Source organism: Hydra viridissima, unplaced genomic scaffold, assembly GCF_058129835.1.
Source record: "Hydra viridissima isolate aposymbiotic clone 2 unplaced genomic scaffold, HvirCarnegie_v1 scaffold_4, whole genome shotgun sequence".
NCBI classification, from domain to species: Eukaryota; Metazoa; Cnidaria; class Hydrozoa; order Anthoathecata; family Hydridae; genus Hydra; species Hydra viridissima.
Window position 1 is genome coordinate 10,963,812 of NW_028324303.1, and position 17,243 is coordinate 10,981,054.

The following is a 17,243-nucleotide window of genomic DNA, read 5'->3' on the forward strand; positions in this document are numbered from 1 at the left end:
GCCATACTTGACAGTTCCTCTCACGCAGCTTAATTTGTAGGCTTCTCCGGCTTTTCTCCAAACTTTTTGGACTCCATCAGATGACTTGTTGAATTTCGATTCGTCTCTTCACAGGATCTTTTTCCAGAAACTTAACGGCATGTTTTTGAACTTCTTAGCAAACTCCAATCTTCTTTTCATGTGTTTCTTACTCAAATATGGTTTATTACACACAAGTCGTCCTTGAAATCAGGGATTTCAAAAAGTCTCGGATACGATTTCTGATTGTCTGATGAGATAATTTTATTCCATAATTCTCTTCAGCTTGCTCAGCCAGTTTTCGAACAGAAATGAAGCAATTTTTCTTGACTTGTATAATTAAGTTTCTATCAAAACTCTTAGAAGTCTTTTTTTTGCGACCCTGCCCTTCTTTTGTGGCTGTTGTTCCGATCAAATTATACTTCTTCCTTATGTTGGATACTGTATTATGAGGAATTCCAGTCTCTTGCTGCACCTGACGATAGGTTTTACCTTGATTGACTAGATCAACAGCTAAATTTCTCTGAGAAACAGTCCAGTGACGTTTACCTCCCACCATTTTACTTAAAAAAACATGAAACCTTTTTTTTATACATAATTTTTTTTTTTACTACAAAAAAAACAGTTTTTTGTTATGCAATTTCATTAATTGTATAAAAATTTGCTAAAATATTTCACCAAATTTCACATAAAATTAATTAAACTTATCTAAATATCGCTTGGTCGGATAATTTTTTTACAAGCCTATTCAATACTAAGTTTCTCTTAGGACAAATAATAAACCAACTGAAGCATGAATCAAAAAATATGAACGCTAAATAACATACTATTCCCATTAGAATTAAAATGACAGACAAAGTAAGTATCGCTATTCATTGTTTTTAGTATAATTTAGAGCGTAAACATTTTTTTTTGGGAAAAACTTGTTTGGTCGGATAATTTTTTGAGACACTGTAGATTAATACTACATGCATCCTATAACTGATGTCTATAACTTAAAAGAATTTCTTTAAAACTTGAAATTTTTAGAGAACTGAATTAGAGCAATTTAAAGTTTAACGAAAGAGTTTTTCTTGCAGCAAAACTGTTTTTTTTTTTCCTGCCAGCTGCTTGGTTTCGTGCTGTGCAAAATCTCACGATATTAAAAGAAATCCTATTTTTTCTTTTTTTGCTTTCGAGCTTAGTGTTTTTAAGGGGAAGACCATGGGGAGGTTAGTAGCTGGATACAGTTTCTATACAATTGATTTTTTCTTACAGCTTTAAGTAGTATTTTCTTTGAAAATCTCCCTCATTAAAAATTAAAAATTCCTTCTATAAAAGAGTAATGATCACTTAGAAGTTTGTGATTTAAATTCATTTTTTTTAAAAAAATTAAACTTATTTAGATCTTATGAATTTTTAATTCATGTCTTTATGTTTTTGCTAATAGTAAAATTGGAAGAAGAGCAAGGTTTGATAAAGTTGCTAGAAGAGCAAGGTAGAGAAGAGGCTTTTAGAAAAATAGTTAAACGCATGTAGCTTTTTTCACATCGGTTAAGAAATTCGTTCGTGAGTTAACTTTCGATATCTTCTGAGAAGAAGGAGGGAAAAAATGTTTCTTTCGATATGAAATAAAAGAAACACTTTTCCGGACTGAAACAAACTAGAAATAATCTTTTGACGTTTCTTACAGTTACATAAATTATTGGAAGCGAAGTTTGGTTTTTTTTAAGTATCAATAACAAACGCAACACAGACAATTTCTGCTTGGGATAGTTGTTTGTAAGTTTCCTTCATCCATTTCAATAAACGGTAAGCATATATTTAATGATCTTTTTCTTTTTCAAATCGACATTTAGAAGAAAACAAACTAAGAACTAAAAAGTTTAGTAGCAACAAGAAAAAACTTTAAAAGAAACGAATTTCATGAATCTAAAATTTTGTATATTATAATAAAGTATGGGGAAACAATTATGGCGCCTTTGGCATTTTGTTCCGGCCTTTTTATGAGTAAATAAGTTGATAATATTCATCTCGATTGCCAAGCAAATCAGTTAATCAAGTAAAAAAGTTAAGAAAAATTATAAAAGATGAGTTGACATATACATCTTCAAAAAAAATGTTAAAGTATATCTTTTCAATTTGTTAATCTTCTTATGTTATTACTACTATAAATACTAAGTATATATTTTACGCATTTAATGAGTAGTTGATGGATTGTTTAGAAGGTCGCAAAAAAAGTTAAATGAGCAAAGGTTTTTATCTCTTGATTATCTCTGCCAGCTTAGTTATAATGTTGCTCAGAGACACCATAACAGATACTTTAAAATTTAAAACTTGGCACAGCCTAAACATGAGGAGCGTTAGTATTGAATGCAACAAAAACTTCGAAGCAAAATTACCTCCTCATATTTCAAACAAATCAAACCCATGGGAAACTGTTCCGAGCTTTGAGTTAAACATAAGATTGTCTAGTTTTGAGCCCAGATGGTTTTGGATATACCAAAGATGGTTTCTTCGAAGTTTCAAGTTGTTTTGGCCACCCGAACTTTATAATCTAACAATAGTACTAAACACCGAAATACCTGGAGATTTAAAACTTGGAAATCAAATATCTCAGATGTGGCCATTTCCGAGAATTGTGTATCTTGAAAAGCCAGCTTTAAATGCTATTGGTTTAAGTAAAGTTTCTGAACGATTTAGGATGTATTTTGACGCTTTTTATCCTGATTTGTATACTAATGCAGAATATGTTGGTTTTGTGGACACTGACACGCTTTTCATCACCCCGGTTACTCCTCAGAGCTTGTTTGAAGATAAAAAGCCAATTGTTGTCGGAATCGCTGGTAATGTTCAATATGCGCCGTGCACTGAATTCATGCTGAAACAAAAACAACTTATGATATGCATGTCTTACTTTCCTGTGACGATTAAAGTTAGCCATTTGGTTGCCATGCGACAGCATATTGAAAAATTGCACCAAAAGAGTTTCGGAGAAATATTCGGCCAAACAGTTTTGATTATTGGAGGCGGGAAAGACGGTTGTCTGTGTCAATATGCCGTTATGTGCAACTATATCTATCGGTTTCATCCCGATGAATATTCTTTTCGAATTCAAATGCATCCGGATAACAAACTATCAAATAAATTCACAGAATTGGAAAAGGTCCCTTTTCCACGAGTTGCAATTCATTCCAGACATCTTATTCCATACCACGTGATTGATGCTATGGACAAAGCATCTATTGTTATGTTTAACGAAAGAATAAAAGAAGGTATATGTAGAGCGATTGGTTTTCAATGGTGTCCGAATGTTTATTGCGCTGAGTTTAACAAAACCTCTCTCCAACAGTCTTTGTTCGCATTTGAATATTACAATTGGAGTTGGGATCAACGCTGCCTTGAAGAGCAAAATAAACATTACAACAACGTACGAGATTTAATAAATTATAATGTTCAAAATAATGTTAAGATTTTCGGTTATTATGCAAAACAGGTCGATGTTTGCATCATTCTTTGATTAATTACAAATAATTATCATAAAAAATTATAGCCAACATTTTTTTAAAATTAGGTAGCTATTATTTATGTAATAGATTTAACGTAAACAATTGTTTTGTAGATAATTTTTGTAGATAATTTTTGTAGAATACCAAGATTAGAAGAATAGAACAATGATGCATCAAAAAATTATTAGAACTTTTTGCATTAATGCTTCAAGGTTCTTAGAATAGTATTAGGTTTCAAAACCAAATTTTAAAATGGCTTAAACAGACAATAATTGCCTCTGGTATCAGTTATATAGCTCCTTTTAAGTCTGTTTCAATAAGAACAGTAGGAAAAAAACGGAACGTGGAAGCCAAAAAAGCTATCATTTGAAGCGTTAAATCGGATGATTCTTACATATTCATTTTTAGTTCCCATTCAATTACGATCGATATATAATTGAAACAAGTACGTTAAGAAAATTTACGTCTTAATTCTGTGCGATATTGTAGACCCCATTAGAATGCTATTTGTTTAAGAAATTGATGCCATAATCAAAGGTGCGTTTACCTTTATCGATAGACAGGTAGAAAATCTATTGTCATTAAGTGTAAAAACCAGTTCTCAAATATTTACAGTTCTGTATTGCCAAGTAAAAACTATGGTAGACGGAAAAGTGTGCTCTTTCTTCAAATAAAGCTATTTAAAATTATTATACATGTAGCGCTTCTTCTTTTTAGTTCAATTATCATTGATCAATCAAGGTCTTAGAATCATTACATCCCTATATAGATTTTACGAGTGCTTTTTGCATATATCATGTAAATTAAAATTACAAAATAAGCAAACACATGGTCGGGACAATAAGCAAATTGCAGCTGACATAAAACAATACAGACAAACTCAATTTAGAGACCAACTTGGCTTTTTGGTTGATATTTCAAAGCCTGGCTTTGGTAATGTTAATGATGGGAATGCGGTCAGGATTTTCTTTGGAAATCCTGAGGTATCATCAAATATTACGGGATAAAACCCAGATAGAAGAGTTCAGCGCCATTTTAAAAACATTGAGTTCCCCTTAAAAAAATTAGCATAATCAAATTTATCGAATATGCTAAAGAAACTGCTCTTCATTATATTGAGTTTTCAGGTGGTATCCTATGACAATAACAGTCCAAAAAGTTCTTATACACGACAAGGATATAAATTAAAACTATTTCTTACTAATTGATATACACAGGAGAAAAGAAGATGCACAGGAAAGTTGCCATAGAGACACGAGGTATTACAGAGAGTATAACATCAGAAAAATGGCCAAAAAGCAAACCATTGAAAATCTTATGAAAATATTGCTTATATCTTCAGATTCTGTAACATCAAATATTTGACCTGTAAGTCAGAAGTGTTCATTCAGGAACTAGAAACAATATCAAGTTAGGATGAAGAATAGCAATTTAAAAAAAGACAATTTTGGTACGTAGACTGTATTGTTTACTATTTTATATTACAACTATATCTTAAATCCTCGATTTCCGTAGTTAAGTATTTTGCGCTTCTAAATATCCAAAGTTGATTACTGTGCGTTGCCTAAAATCCGACTAAAGATTTGTTGTTAAGATTTATTTCAAATGATTACCTAATAAATCTTATGTTTGAAAATGGTCTTAAAATTGGGTCTAAAATGTATAGTTATTGGGCTCATTTTATTTATTTTCTTTTTCCTCTCCATTATCTATAATGCTTTTGACATGGTTTTATTAAAGGCATGAAAAACTTGACAGGTATCAAAAGACTATTTGGATAAACAAGAATACTAAATGTTCACAAAAGCCTTAAGTGAAATAGAAAATCTTTTTGGTCAAGCGTGCGGATAAAACTATTGTTATCAAATATAAAGTAAGCAGAAATATACATTTTATATTATTGTTTGTGTTTAAGCATGATCAAGAATTCTTAAATAAATGATAATAATATATAGATGTTTACTGTATTTCTTTAATTCACAACCAACATTTAGTTGAACTATTTTCTTTTACTAAAACAAAATACTGAGTATTCCTCAAATGAAGGCATTGCTGAAACAAAGAATTCCTGTTTTTCTTACATTTATGGTGATACTTTAGTTTAATGAACTTTTTCGCAACAGTGTTCATCACTACTAACATGGTAGCAGGGCCAAACGATGATAGCAGACAACGAATTAACTTTAAATCAACCTTTAGACTAAGAGTATGTTAGAAGGGAGAATAAGTGAAGATTGGAAGAAGGGAAGGGGAGGGGAGGAGACAGGGTTAGTATCATTACTTGCTTATTCTTTGTTCATATCTTATCATGGCTCAATATCAAGCCAATATACTGTAACTTTCTCCGTCTTGTAAGGTCTTACAGGATGTTTTTTAGAAGTAAAAAAAACCTTTAGTTTTTCCAGCAGATTTTATTGGGTTATGTTCCTTATTCGTAGCCATTCGTTTAGAATATGATCAGGAAGCTTCAATACAACACCGGCGTAATGCTTAAAAAAGGAAGAGAAGTTTTTTTAAAATAAAAAAGTATAAAAATATGGGTGAGTTCAGTTAGACTCGAATACTTCTCGAAGAAATATTCAAATTAAAAAAAAGGCTTTCAAAGCAATTAATTTTGTTATCCTGATTCCTCGATAATTAATTGATTTAAAATGAAACTTCAACATTTAACAGGCGTTTAAAGAAATAGGAAATATTTTGGTTATATCAAGGCTAAATCCTAACCTTAGCTGCTTCCTTCATTGGATAGGTGCATAGTTCATATGATGGCAGCGAGAAGACAAGCAGACAGAACTTTGACTGAGTTACAATACATAAGAAAATCATAAGCAAGTTGTATGAAAATTGTAAGAAAAAAACCTAAATTTTTTTATTAAAATTAAACACGGTAGATTGCACTCATTATATTTTCAAACAATAAAGCAATCACCTCAGAGAATTCAGGCTTTTTTAAACTAAGATGCTTTGCGAGCCGTTGAAGCCGTTGGTTTGCAATGTCGTTGTCTTGTAATTGGAGCGTAACTTGTTGTTCGAGTAGAATTTCTAGCCTAGTGTAATCAATATCGTATACGGATAATAAGTTTTTTAAACTTAGTTAACGTCATCTACTTTATCAACTAAGATTAAATAGTAAAACCAGCCTCATTAGTAATTCGTCATTACCAATTCAACGAGTCTGGCTCTTATAACTTTAACTGTTATAGAAATTACCACATTTCAGGTATTTTAAATCCGGTAATAACTTTTTGTCGCCATACTTTAACTTTGTTCCGCATAACGAACAAATCTTTTTCTTTGACCTTTTTTAACTTCAAAAATTTGATGCATTCAAAGTATGCCCTAAAAAAAATTTTACTGTGGAAAAATCAGCTGCAAAATTTTGAAGGTTGTTTTTGGCCATGTGTTCGATCTATAAAGATTTCTGTATCAAGATCTGGGTCTAGTTTGCATTAGAAATAAAAACGACATGACCTACTCAACGTAATTATCTAGTTCTTTCCTCATTTTTTCCGACAGATTTCTTTTCATAGATTGGAAAGATATCTTTAAAAGCTCAATTTTATCTTCGTGGTATTTCGAGTTCATATCATTTCTACATTACAAAAGTTTTGAAATTACTATGCAAAATGTAATGTAAATGCTATGTAGAATAACAATAATATATATGTTTGAAAATATTTCAAAACTTAAATAGATTTACGAAAGTTTATGAGAATAGGTAAAAATTCGAAAAGCAATAAAATCAATGCAAACCCCCGATGCTGTTTACTTTTCCTTTCTAAAGATAAAAATGACAAAAAAAAATTATAGTGCATAAAATTTACTCACTTCCCTTCATTCATCAACATTTATTTTGAATAAAGTTTTTTTAAAATTTTGCATTTTAAAAATTACTTAGTTTACCACCTTTTAAATAATGATTTATTTTTAACCAAGGAGGAACTGTCTCATATCCACTTTTTAAACAACTTTGAGTGCTAGAAAAAAAAATTAAAAATCCAATTTAAATTAAAATCTAAAGTATTCTAAATTAAATTTCATGTATGCATGTATGCATGTATGCATGTATGCATGTATGCATGTATGCATGTATGCATGTATGCATGTATGCATGTATAAATGTATGCATGTATGCATGTATGCATGTATGCATGTATGCATGTATGCATGTATGCATGTATGCATGTATGCATGTATGCATGTATGCATGTATGCATGTATGCATGTATGCATGTATGCATGTATGCATGTATGCATGTATGCATACATGCATGTATGCATGTACACTACCGTGCAAAAGTCTCCGCTCATGTGTAATATTTGCAAGGAACAGTAAATGCAATACATTTTAGGATGATTTTAAATATATAAAAAGAAAAAAATGTTAATATAAAAAGTTGATGAGGCCAAATCATAATTTTGCATACTTTTTCCTTTTCTTTTTGTTTCAAATAATTTTGTTTACCTTTGTTTTGTTGAGTTCTGCTGCTAAAAACATGGCAGAAATTTTTCTATATGAATAACCTTTTTCACGTAAAATACATATAAAGTTCTTCAGTATTCTTTATTAAATTTAAAACTGCACAAAAGTTTTAACCAAAATATTTTTTGTAAGCTTAGGTCTTGAATTTAATAAAGAATTAATGTCTTGAATTTAATAAAGAATTTGAGAAATGGTGAAAGTAAAGAAAGAATATTGTGAAGAACTTCGTGGCAAAATATGTATTTTACGTGAAGAAGGTTATTCATATAGAAAAATTGCTTCCAGGTTAAAAATACCCGAATCAGGTGTGAGATATGCTCTACAACGATTGCATGATATTGGTTCCAACAGTGACAGATCACGTTCTGGAAGACCAAGAGTTACATCACGGCAAGAAGATACGTTTATTGTTGTGTCCAGCAAAAGAAATAGAAAAATTCCAGCCACAATTTTAACAGCAGAACTCAACAAAACAAGGGTAAAGCCAGTATCAACTGATACTGTAAAAAGAAGACTAAGATCAGTCAACTTAATTGGACGCATTGCTGCACGTAAACCTTTGTTGAGGGCAGTAAATAAGAAGAAAAGATTGGAATGGGCAAAAATGCATAAAAATTGGGGATTAGAAGATTGGAAGAAAGTTCTATGGACAGACGAGAGTAGGTTCGAACTTTTTGGTACCCGACGTCGCGTGCATGTTAGGCGTTTACCTAATGAAAGAGTGCTTCCTCAATGTATACAAAGTACTGTAAAACATGGAGGTGGTAATATTATGCTTTGGGGATGTTTTGGCAATGGGTTAACTGGAGATTTAGTTAAAATCACATCTACCATGGATAAACACATGTACCATAATATTTTGGTTAAGCACGCGATTCCATCTGGTATTCGTATAATTGGGAAAGGATTCATCATGCAGCAGGACAACGATCCAAAACATGCATCTGGATTATGCAAAAATTATTTGAAACTAAAAGAAAGGGGAAAAGTTTGCAAAATTATGACTTGGCCTCCTCAATCACCAGATCTATCACCCATCGAAAAGTTGTGGGATGAACTGGATCGGAAGATCAGAGAAGCAGGTGAAACATCTTTTATTAATCAGCAAATGCTATGGGAACGTTTGCAAAAAGCTTGGAATGAGATAACAGCGGAAACCATGAATAAATTATTAGCCCGAATGCCAAGATTATGTGCTGCTGTTATACGCTCCAAGGGGTCTCATATTGATGAAAATAAAATTTAACATTTACAACTTTGTATATTAACATTTTCTTGATTTTATATATTTAAAATCATCCTAAAATGTATTGTATTTACTGTCTAATTCATTGTTTAATAAACAATTAAAAATAAACGCAATTTTCTTGCAAACTTTTGTTACTTTATTGAAATATTACAAATGAGCGGAGACTTTTGCACGGTGGTGTATGTATGTATGCATGTATGCATGTATGCATGTATGCATGTATGCATGTATGCATGTATGCATGTATGCATGTATGCATGTGTGCATGTATGCATGTATGCATGTATGCATGTATGCATGTATGCATGTATGCATGTATGCATGTATGCATGTATGCATGTATGCATGTATGCATGTATGCATGTATGCATGTATGCATGTATGCATGTATGCATGTATGCATGTATGTATGTACGTATGTATGTATGTATGCATGTATGCATGTATGCATGTATGCATGTATGCATGTATGTATGTATGTATGTATGTATGTATGTATGTATGTATGTATGTATGTATGTATGTATGTATGTATGTATGTATGTATGTATGTATGTATGTATGTATGTATGTATGTATGTATGTATGTATGTATGTATGTATGTATGTATGTATGTATGTATGTATGTATGTATGTATGTATGTATGTATGTATGTATGTATGTATGTATGTATGTATGTATGTATGTATGTATGTATGTATGTATGTATAAAATCTTTAACGATTAATTTAAAAAATAATAGTCTGGTATAACATTCAACGTCTATCTAAATAATATTTATGAGCGTCAATCATAAACAGTGTTTTTAAGTGTCCATCATAAATATTATTTTGTATATTACTTTTTTTGCTGATGACAAGTCATTTTTCCAAAAACAAGTGAGGCTCTTTTTGTAAGTTCATCATCCGCAACTGGATCGTTTAGAGAGGCGCTGTTTGCCTCCGTACTTAAAAATACTTCCCATGGATCTGTTTTCAGAAAAGGTGTGACTTGAGGCTTATTAATCTTTCTGGAAAACAATCAAAATTCTATTTTTTTTTTTTTTTCATCCAAAAAAGTTTATTTAGCAAAATTTATTTGTGTCATAAAATCTAAATTATTTTGATAAAAACAGCAGGGTGCAAAAGTTTAGAAACACCGACTTTTTTTCAGTTTTTAAAGCACTACCAAATTTTGATTAACTGTTATAACTTACAATTTTTGTGGTTTGTATTATGAATTGAATTAACATAATAAAGTAAATACGGTAAAAATTTCAGCTGATTTAAGAAAGTTTTTGAAAAGATATGCTTTATAAACTGACGCTACTGTAACTTGATGAAAATCAAAATATCAAAACAATAAAAGAATAGATAAAATAATGGTCGCAAATAAATAGTAAACCCGTATTTGATCTTTTTGAGAGATACATTAACATCGCTCTGTTTACTGAGAGAATCCATAATCATATGTTTGTTACTCATTTGAACAGAGTCAAGTTGATTTTTCTTTTCTCGATTGTTTAATTCCAAAGAAGTTGGCGTGGATCGCCTTCCTTGAATAAGTTCAATAGGTGGTTCACGCCGCAGTTGTTTAAGGATGTCGATTGATAGAGGAACCTATTGAAGGGTAAAAAAAAACAACGCTTTCAATTTTCTTAATTTAAAAATAAATATACCTTTAGGAAATATTAATACTCGCCTTGTTTTTAAGATCTTTTGTCTTCATATTATGAACTGAATTGAATAAAATTTCCAGGCATTGTAACTTCTCTAAAAAGTCATTTTGTCTTCTAGAGTATGTAGATCGATCAACGATGCTTAAATTTGAGTCTAAAGAACTGTGAGCATAATTAAATTTTTATATTGATTTTGCCGAAACTTTAAAGAAATATTTGAGTTTAGACTAAATAATTAGATTTAATAAAAATTATACGACTCGGAGAGGACTTTGACCCAATAATTAAGTAAGCCATGTTTTATTTTTTTAATTGTGAGTTAACACCACACCCCTCCCCCACTCCAATTCCCCTCCCCCAATCCTCCTCTCCTTTCTTCATTCTCCCAAAGCATGCTAAGCTATTAACAATTGAATTTATAAAAATTTTAAAAAAACAAAATTAATCCTACTCAAGTAATTCTTTCTGAGGAGATTTCGTTGATCTATCATCAGCCATAATATGGGATGTGTAAGAACTACCCTCACTTAATTGTTTGTTAGGTACTTTAAAAATACATGTAGAAAGCATTTGGCCAGCTTTTACTGCTCTGCGACACTTGTCGGCTTTTTCCAAATGTTGCTTTATCAAGGCTATTCCATTATCGGATTTCTGTTGCAAGTTTAATTTTTTCTGATTTAACAGTGGGTGACATGCTTTTTTATCCAGCTAAAAATTTTAGTAAAATAAAGTACTTTTTTATACTTAATTGACTTAATGGTTAGTATAAAATTACTAAAAAAAAAAAAAAAAACATACAACATCTACTGAGGTTTCTGACGATGTAGGTACGTCATTCGATGTTTTGATTCTAGCCTAAAAGAATTTTTTATTACAGATACACAGAAAAGTTTTAACATTTTTTTCTAGACAAGACAGTCTAGATTGAATCTTTTGAATGCATTTTGAAACTGAGAGATTCTTCATTTATTCTTCAATAGTGTAAAGTCAAATCTTTAACACATTTAGAAATGTTGAAAGTAAAATTCAATACAAAGTGTTCTACTTTTTCATCCAAAAACCAATTTCCAATATACTGAAGACTATCTAGCACTAATTTGCTTGAGTTCAGCTCAACATAACCGAACTCCTTATAAGGATTATCTGGTTTTGAAAAAAATCCACAAGATTTTTGTTGCGTTCTTCGGTCTAACGTTATTTTCCATTGGTTTTCGCATGGAAGAGACGAGTAAGTATTTGTAGATTTCGCTTTCACTTTTTTCGGAATATATTGTTGCTCCTTTAAAAATCCATTTTGGCGAATGTATTTTAATACATCGAAAGTATTTGAAGATAATGAAGTTGGTCCAGAACGTTGAAACGTAGCCATAACTTAACACTATTTCATCTATGCACCGTTTTTTTTTTTTTTTTTTTTTTTTATATACATAGTAGTGTCTTCTTTTTTATTCTATCTATGCTAAATAATGCTAATACTCTAAGGAGAAGTTTCAACAAACAGTTTAAGAAAGGCTTGCGAAATACAACCGGATTTTGTTTAAATAATTTAAAGTGTTCCAAAGAGATTCAAATCCAACTAAAAACCTCACTTTCGCTTAATAATGGCTTCTTAAAGGTTTGCAGGGTTTCAGCCAGGTTTATAATATGTATATATATTTTTTGGTAAGCCATTTCATTTTAGTGGTAGATAACAAACAAAATCTACTTATAATATATATATATATATATATATATATATATATATATATATATATATATATATATATATATATATATATATATATATATATATATATATATATAACTAAGCAATTTTCTATTTTCATATCTTTGAAGCTTAATTTCTTTTAATCTGATTTTACGCCGGAACACTGATGTATAGTTACTCCTGTAAAAATTCGGGAAAGTGCTGATCGAGCTGATCTGAGAGCGCCACTTGTTTTGGGTAAAAAACGGACATGGTTTCGTGTCCAGAAATACAAAATTTGAAATCAACTCATAGGTCTTAAACAATTGTGACTTTGAAACAGCTTTAAAATCCATATTATTCAGCATGTTCTTTAAAATAAGTTTTTTGCCAACGGACCCACCTCCTTGTGTATAAAATGCTTGCTTGCTGATTTACAAGGTTTTAAATTTGCTCAAATTTAAAATTCAGCTCATTTGTCATGGAAAATTACACTATATTGAAATTATGCATGGAGTGATGACTAGTCATTACGTCAACGCTATAATTGTTTTTCGATTTGTCTTTCTAATTAAAGCAATTAGGCAATTAAAGCAATTATGATGCAACGTTCACTACATAAATTCATATGAAAGTTCTTTTTTTTTTTTTTTTACATTTACGCAATTCTTGGTGTTTTATTGTTAATATATTTTGTAAAAAAAGAAAGAAAAGAAATATAACATATTTACGTTCCCAAATTTTACTCATGCATGAACCTAATGTCTTTTTATTTGCTAAGAACTGGATGATTACAGATGAATGAATAACAAACACATGAAGAGAAAACTGTTGTTCTACGCATTTAAGAGCCATTTTATTTCGTTTCTAATATCTTTTTTTACTTGTCAACAACCTCGACAACGTTACAAAAAAATTGTTCGCTATATATAGCATTTAAACATACAACTTGTGACTCTTGTCAACAATTAATAATCGTTATAAAAACCGTTATAATATTAAAATTATGCAACGTGTGAATCTTGTCAATAATTAGCAAAGCTAATTATTGGCACATTATTGACACATTAAAATCACAACATCTCCCCCAGCTCACTAAGAGCTCATACATAATCTTGATACTTTCGGTTAGGAAACACTCTTCTCCCATATCGAGTGAATCGAACAGGGTGTGTCTCTATCTCACAATTTGTTGGATAGTTTTGACCAGTGTGGTCCGCACTATTGTCAGCTTCACCATCGTCCAGGGGGTTTGTTTGGGAACTTGGATCTTCGATTATAACGCGTTCTAAGTTAGTTTTGGGAGGTTTAACCAGCGTCAGGTCGTAATCGTCATCAGTTGTTATGTCTCCTTTCTCGTCCCCACAACGATGCTGCAGATGAGAAAAGTGTCGTGGCAACGTATGTCCATTAACTTTAACTTCAGCTGTCAAACCATTACGCAGTGCCACGATACTTCCTTTTAACCATCGCCGTGTACACGGCGTCATATGCTTGGGCTTCACCCACACTTTGTCGCCAACTTTCCATCCTTGAAACTTAGTTAGGGGTTTTTGTGTTGATTCAACTTTATCGATTCCAGGAATTCGGACGCGTTTGTATTGTTGGCATAAGATTTCAAAAGGTGTGCCGTGTTTTGATGGAACGTTGTTGATTAAGAATACAGACATGGGTATACCACACTTTGCTCTCGCGTTTGTTCTTTTTACAGTTCGATGAACTCTTTCAACAATTCCATTTCCAGATGGTTTTTCAACAGCTCGATAAATAAGTCTTATTCCCCACTTCGACGCCATAGCTTGCATAGTCTGAGATCTAAACGACTTACAATTATCTAGGAGAACTTCGGAAGGAGGTCCAAGCAATGACCATATTGTTTCTAACGATTGAACAACCATTGCTGCACTTTCATCGCTTAATGGTGACCATAACGTGTATCTGCTTGGGCCACAATCGATACAGGTGAGATATAGCAATGAATCAACGTGAGCAATATCGCAGGCTACTCTTTCCCACACTTTACTGACAGCAAGATTTCCTTTATCCCATGAAACCACGTGAGGATCAATTGAATTGCATTCATCACATTCAGCGACAACTTGTCTCACTGTTTCTCTGTTAACGTGGATACCAGCACGCGAGCATAACTTCATACTCTTGGAAACTCCCATGTGTGCTATTGAATGAACTTTTTTAACCTGCTGATCATCGTGTTTATAAATGATATTACATTCTTGTGTTGCAACTCTGTGTTTTAACCATTTTGCTGGCACTCGTGTGAGTTCATCTGCGACATTTTTTGTTGTTGGTATCCATGTAACATTTACATTTATGGCATAATCTTCGACCAATTTTCCAAATATCTGAAGCCTTCGTCGGATTAGCATTTCACATTGTCCAGCACATTTTACAGGTTTGTCACGAGTCAATTCGGAATTCAACCAGCTGAATACACTATGAGAATCAGTTTTGATAGAGACATCACTTGGATTCCATTTCAATGCCATATTGAGACCTTCAATACATGCATCCAATTCAGCTACGTTGATATGCATTGCATCAGACTTTGATCGGAGCCATGTCGCATCTTCTATTTTTTTGTCACCTTGCATTATCACAACTCCTTTTGCCAGCGAACTTGCATCACACCATACATTAAGGGATGCATTTGGTTTGACATTCCATACGCCTTTGGCTGGATCGCATTTGATGACTTTCTCCACGACCTCCTTTATCATTTCATTAACGTGCTTATCCGTAATAGTTTCATCCCAACCTGCCTCGTTAGTACATCTTTTTATAAAGCTGCATGCGAGTCTCAACCATCCAGCAACTGGTAGATTAGCAACCAGATTACCACACAATGAGAATATCTCTCTCTTGGTGAGCACATTTTTTATAATGGGAATCTCGCGACCTCTCTTCCAAAACATTTCCTTTGTAGACGGATTGACTGTTACTTCCAATCCTAATGCACGAACTGGGTTTTTGCCAAAATATTCAGGTGTTTTTGCGTGAAGACCCCATTTCTTCAAATGTGCCACCAGCATTCTTCCGTTTCCATTGGTTGCCAGAGTGTCATCAATGTATCCTCTTGTTGACTTTGCGAGTGCAGAATTTTGTTGGAGCACATATCGTAATATTGAGCTCATCATCACAGGTGCTAGGTTCAGACCGAAGCCCAAACGTGTAAGCGCATACCGTTGATTTTTGTAAATGACAGTTTGGTAAGGCCAATGTCGGGTATGCACATGAATTTGTAAGTATGCTCTTTTTAGATCCACCACAGAATCGTTGCTATTTGTACTCATGAGTCTCCAATCTCTCATTGCATCGTTGATAACATCCGCATCCCTTGTAGAGGCTTTTACATAGGCGTTAAGTTCGCGATAGTCAAGCACCGGTCTTATCTTCTTTTTGTTATCTTGCATGACGCACATCAATGGTAGTAATCCTTTAGCTTTGCCCATACTTTTTTCGTCATATTTGACAAGTATACCTTCTTTGATCCATTCGTTAATTTCGTTGTCGAACGCTTCACGATGTTGATTAGATACGTTATACTGACTTGTTCTGTTCTTCATTTTAGGTTCGTTCTCCCACTCCCAACTAACAATCCATTTTTTTGCCATCAAAATAAGCTTTGCTTGTTCCAATTTCAACAGTCGCAACGCGGGGTGTCGATGAAAACTTAATTAGAGAATTACAGAATTTTAATTTCCCAGTGCCAATTTTCAGCTCATCACACGACTTTATTAGATCCATGCCCATAATCATGTCGTATTTGTTTATTACTTCATCCACGCATAACACCAATGCATTAAGCAGGCACCCATTCGTTGGGTGGTGTATTTTAGCAACAACCTCCTCACATCGAATCATTCCGCCCATTGTTGCAACATCCACTACACGAACCACTTTGTAGTTAGATGGCATTAGCTTCTTGGTGATGATTGATTGCGAGCAACCAGTATCTACAAGCGCTGTAGCTTTTCTTCCGTTTATCACCAAGTCGATAGTAGGTAGTACTGTTTCGGGACGAGTTCTTGTAGAAATACCTAATGCGAACTCGTCCCTTTTAAGTTTTCCTGGTTTTGTTGACGTTTGTAACAGTCCTTCGCAGCATGTTTATGCGAGCATTTCTTGCATAAAGAGGTACATTCACGTGCAAAGTGATTTAATGATTCGCAATTGAAACATCGCATTTCTTTCTTTCTCCGAATATGACTTGTCATTACTGTCCCAGTTGTTCGGTAACTTGCATTTACCTCTTCATTCACAGATAAACATGCCGCATCCAATCTGGTTTGTACAATTACGGATGCAGTCTTGACGCAATCGTCAAAGCTCAACGCATCCTCTCCCCGAAGAATGGCACGCAGAACAGCACCATCATTAACCCCAATGATGAATTGATCACGAAGTCGACCGTCTCTCTCTGAAGGCAAGAACTTGCATTCTTGAGCTGCTCGAATCACTCGATGCGCAAACGTCTGTATCGATTCTTCATTGCCACGATAAGTTTTCCCAAATTCATACCGTGAGATTAACGATGATTTTCTTATCTCCAACGTTTCAAGTTTCACCACCAACTCTTTGTACGAAACGTCCTCTGGCAGTTCAGGTGCTGTTAATTCTTCCATGGTATTGTAGATTTTC

The 17,243-nt window shown here is 32.8% G+C and overlaps 3 protein-coding genes across 4 annotated transcripts; 1 reads left to right on the forward strand and 2 right to left on the reverse strand.

The window, feature by feature from the left end:
* The first annotated feature begins 1,458 nt into the window (after nt 1–1,458).
* On the forward strand, nt 1,459–3,653 carry LOC145183046 (uncharacterized). The gene is made up of 2 exons (XM_090086209.1): nt 1,459–1,809; nt 2,223–3,653. Exon 2 carries the CDS (start codon nt 2,243–2,245, stop codon nt 3,515–3,517), a length of 1,275 nt encoding a protein of 424 aa, XP_089942335.1. The 5' UTR covers nt 1,459–1,809; nt 2,223–2,242; the 3' UTR covers nt 3,518–3,653.
* A 2,121-nt stretch (nt 3,654–5,774) lies between these two features.
* LOC145183225 (uncharacterized) lies at nt 5,775–12,314 on the reverse strand. 2 transcript variants are annotated; one of them, XM_090085919.1, is made up of 13 exons: nt 11,943–12,314; nt 11,696–11,752; nt 11,349–11,605; nt 10,921–11,059; nt 10,624–10,838; nt 10,082–10,249; nt 7,413–7,483; nt 7,260–7,284; nt 6,982–7,098; nt 6,717–6,845; nt 6,436–6,553; nt 6,231–6,305; nt 5,775–5,995 (listed from the first exon to the last, which is right to left on the reverse strand). In XM_090085919.1, exons 1-13 carry the CDS (start codon nt 12,264–12,266, stop codon nt 5,918–5,920), a joined length of 1,773 nt encoding a protein of 590 aa, XP_089942045.1. In that variant the 5' UTR covers nt 12,267–12,314; the 3' UTR covers nt 5,775–5,917. The 2 variants fall into 2 exon arrangements, 1 of the variants encoding a protein (XP_089942045.1); XR_016452018.1 differs by having other exon boundaries at nt 5,903–5,995; nt 6,764–6,845; nt 11,943–12,291.
* A 1,373-nt stretch (nt 12,315–13,687) lies between these two features.
* LOC149889874 (uncharacterized) lies at nt 13,688–16,168 on the reverse strand. Its single transcript, XM_090085189.1, has one exon. The coding sequence runs from the start codon at nt 16,166–16,168 to the stop codon at nt 13,688–13,690; it is 2,481 nt and encodes an 826-aa protein (XP_089941315.1).
* Between the last annotated feature and the right edge of the window lie 1,075 nt (nt 16,169–17,243).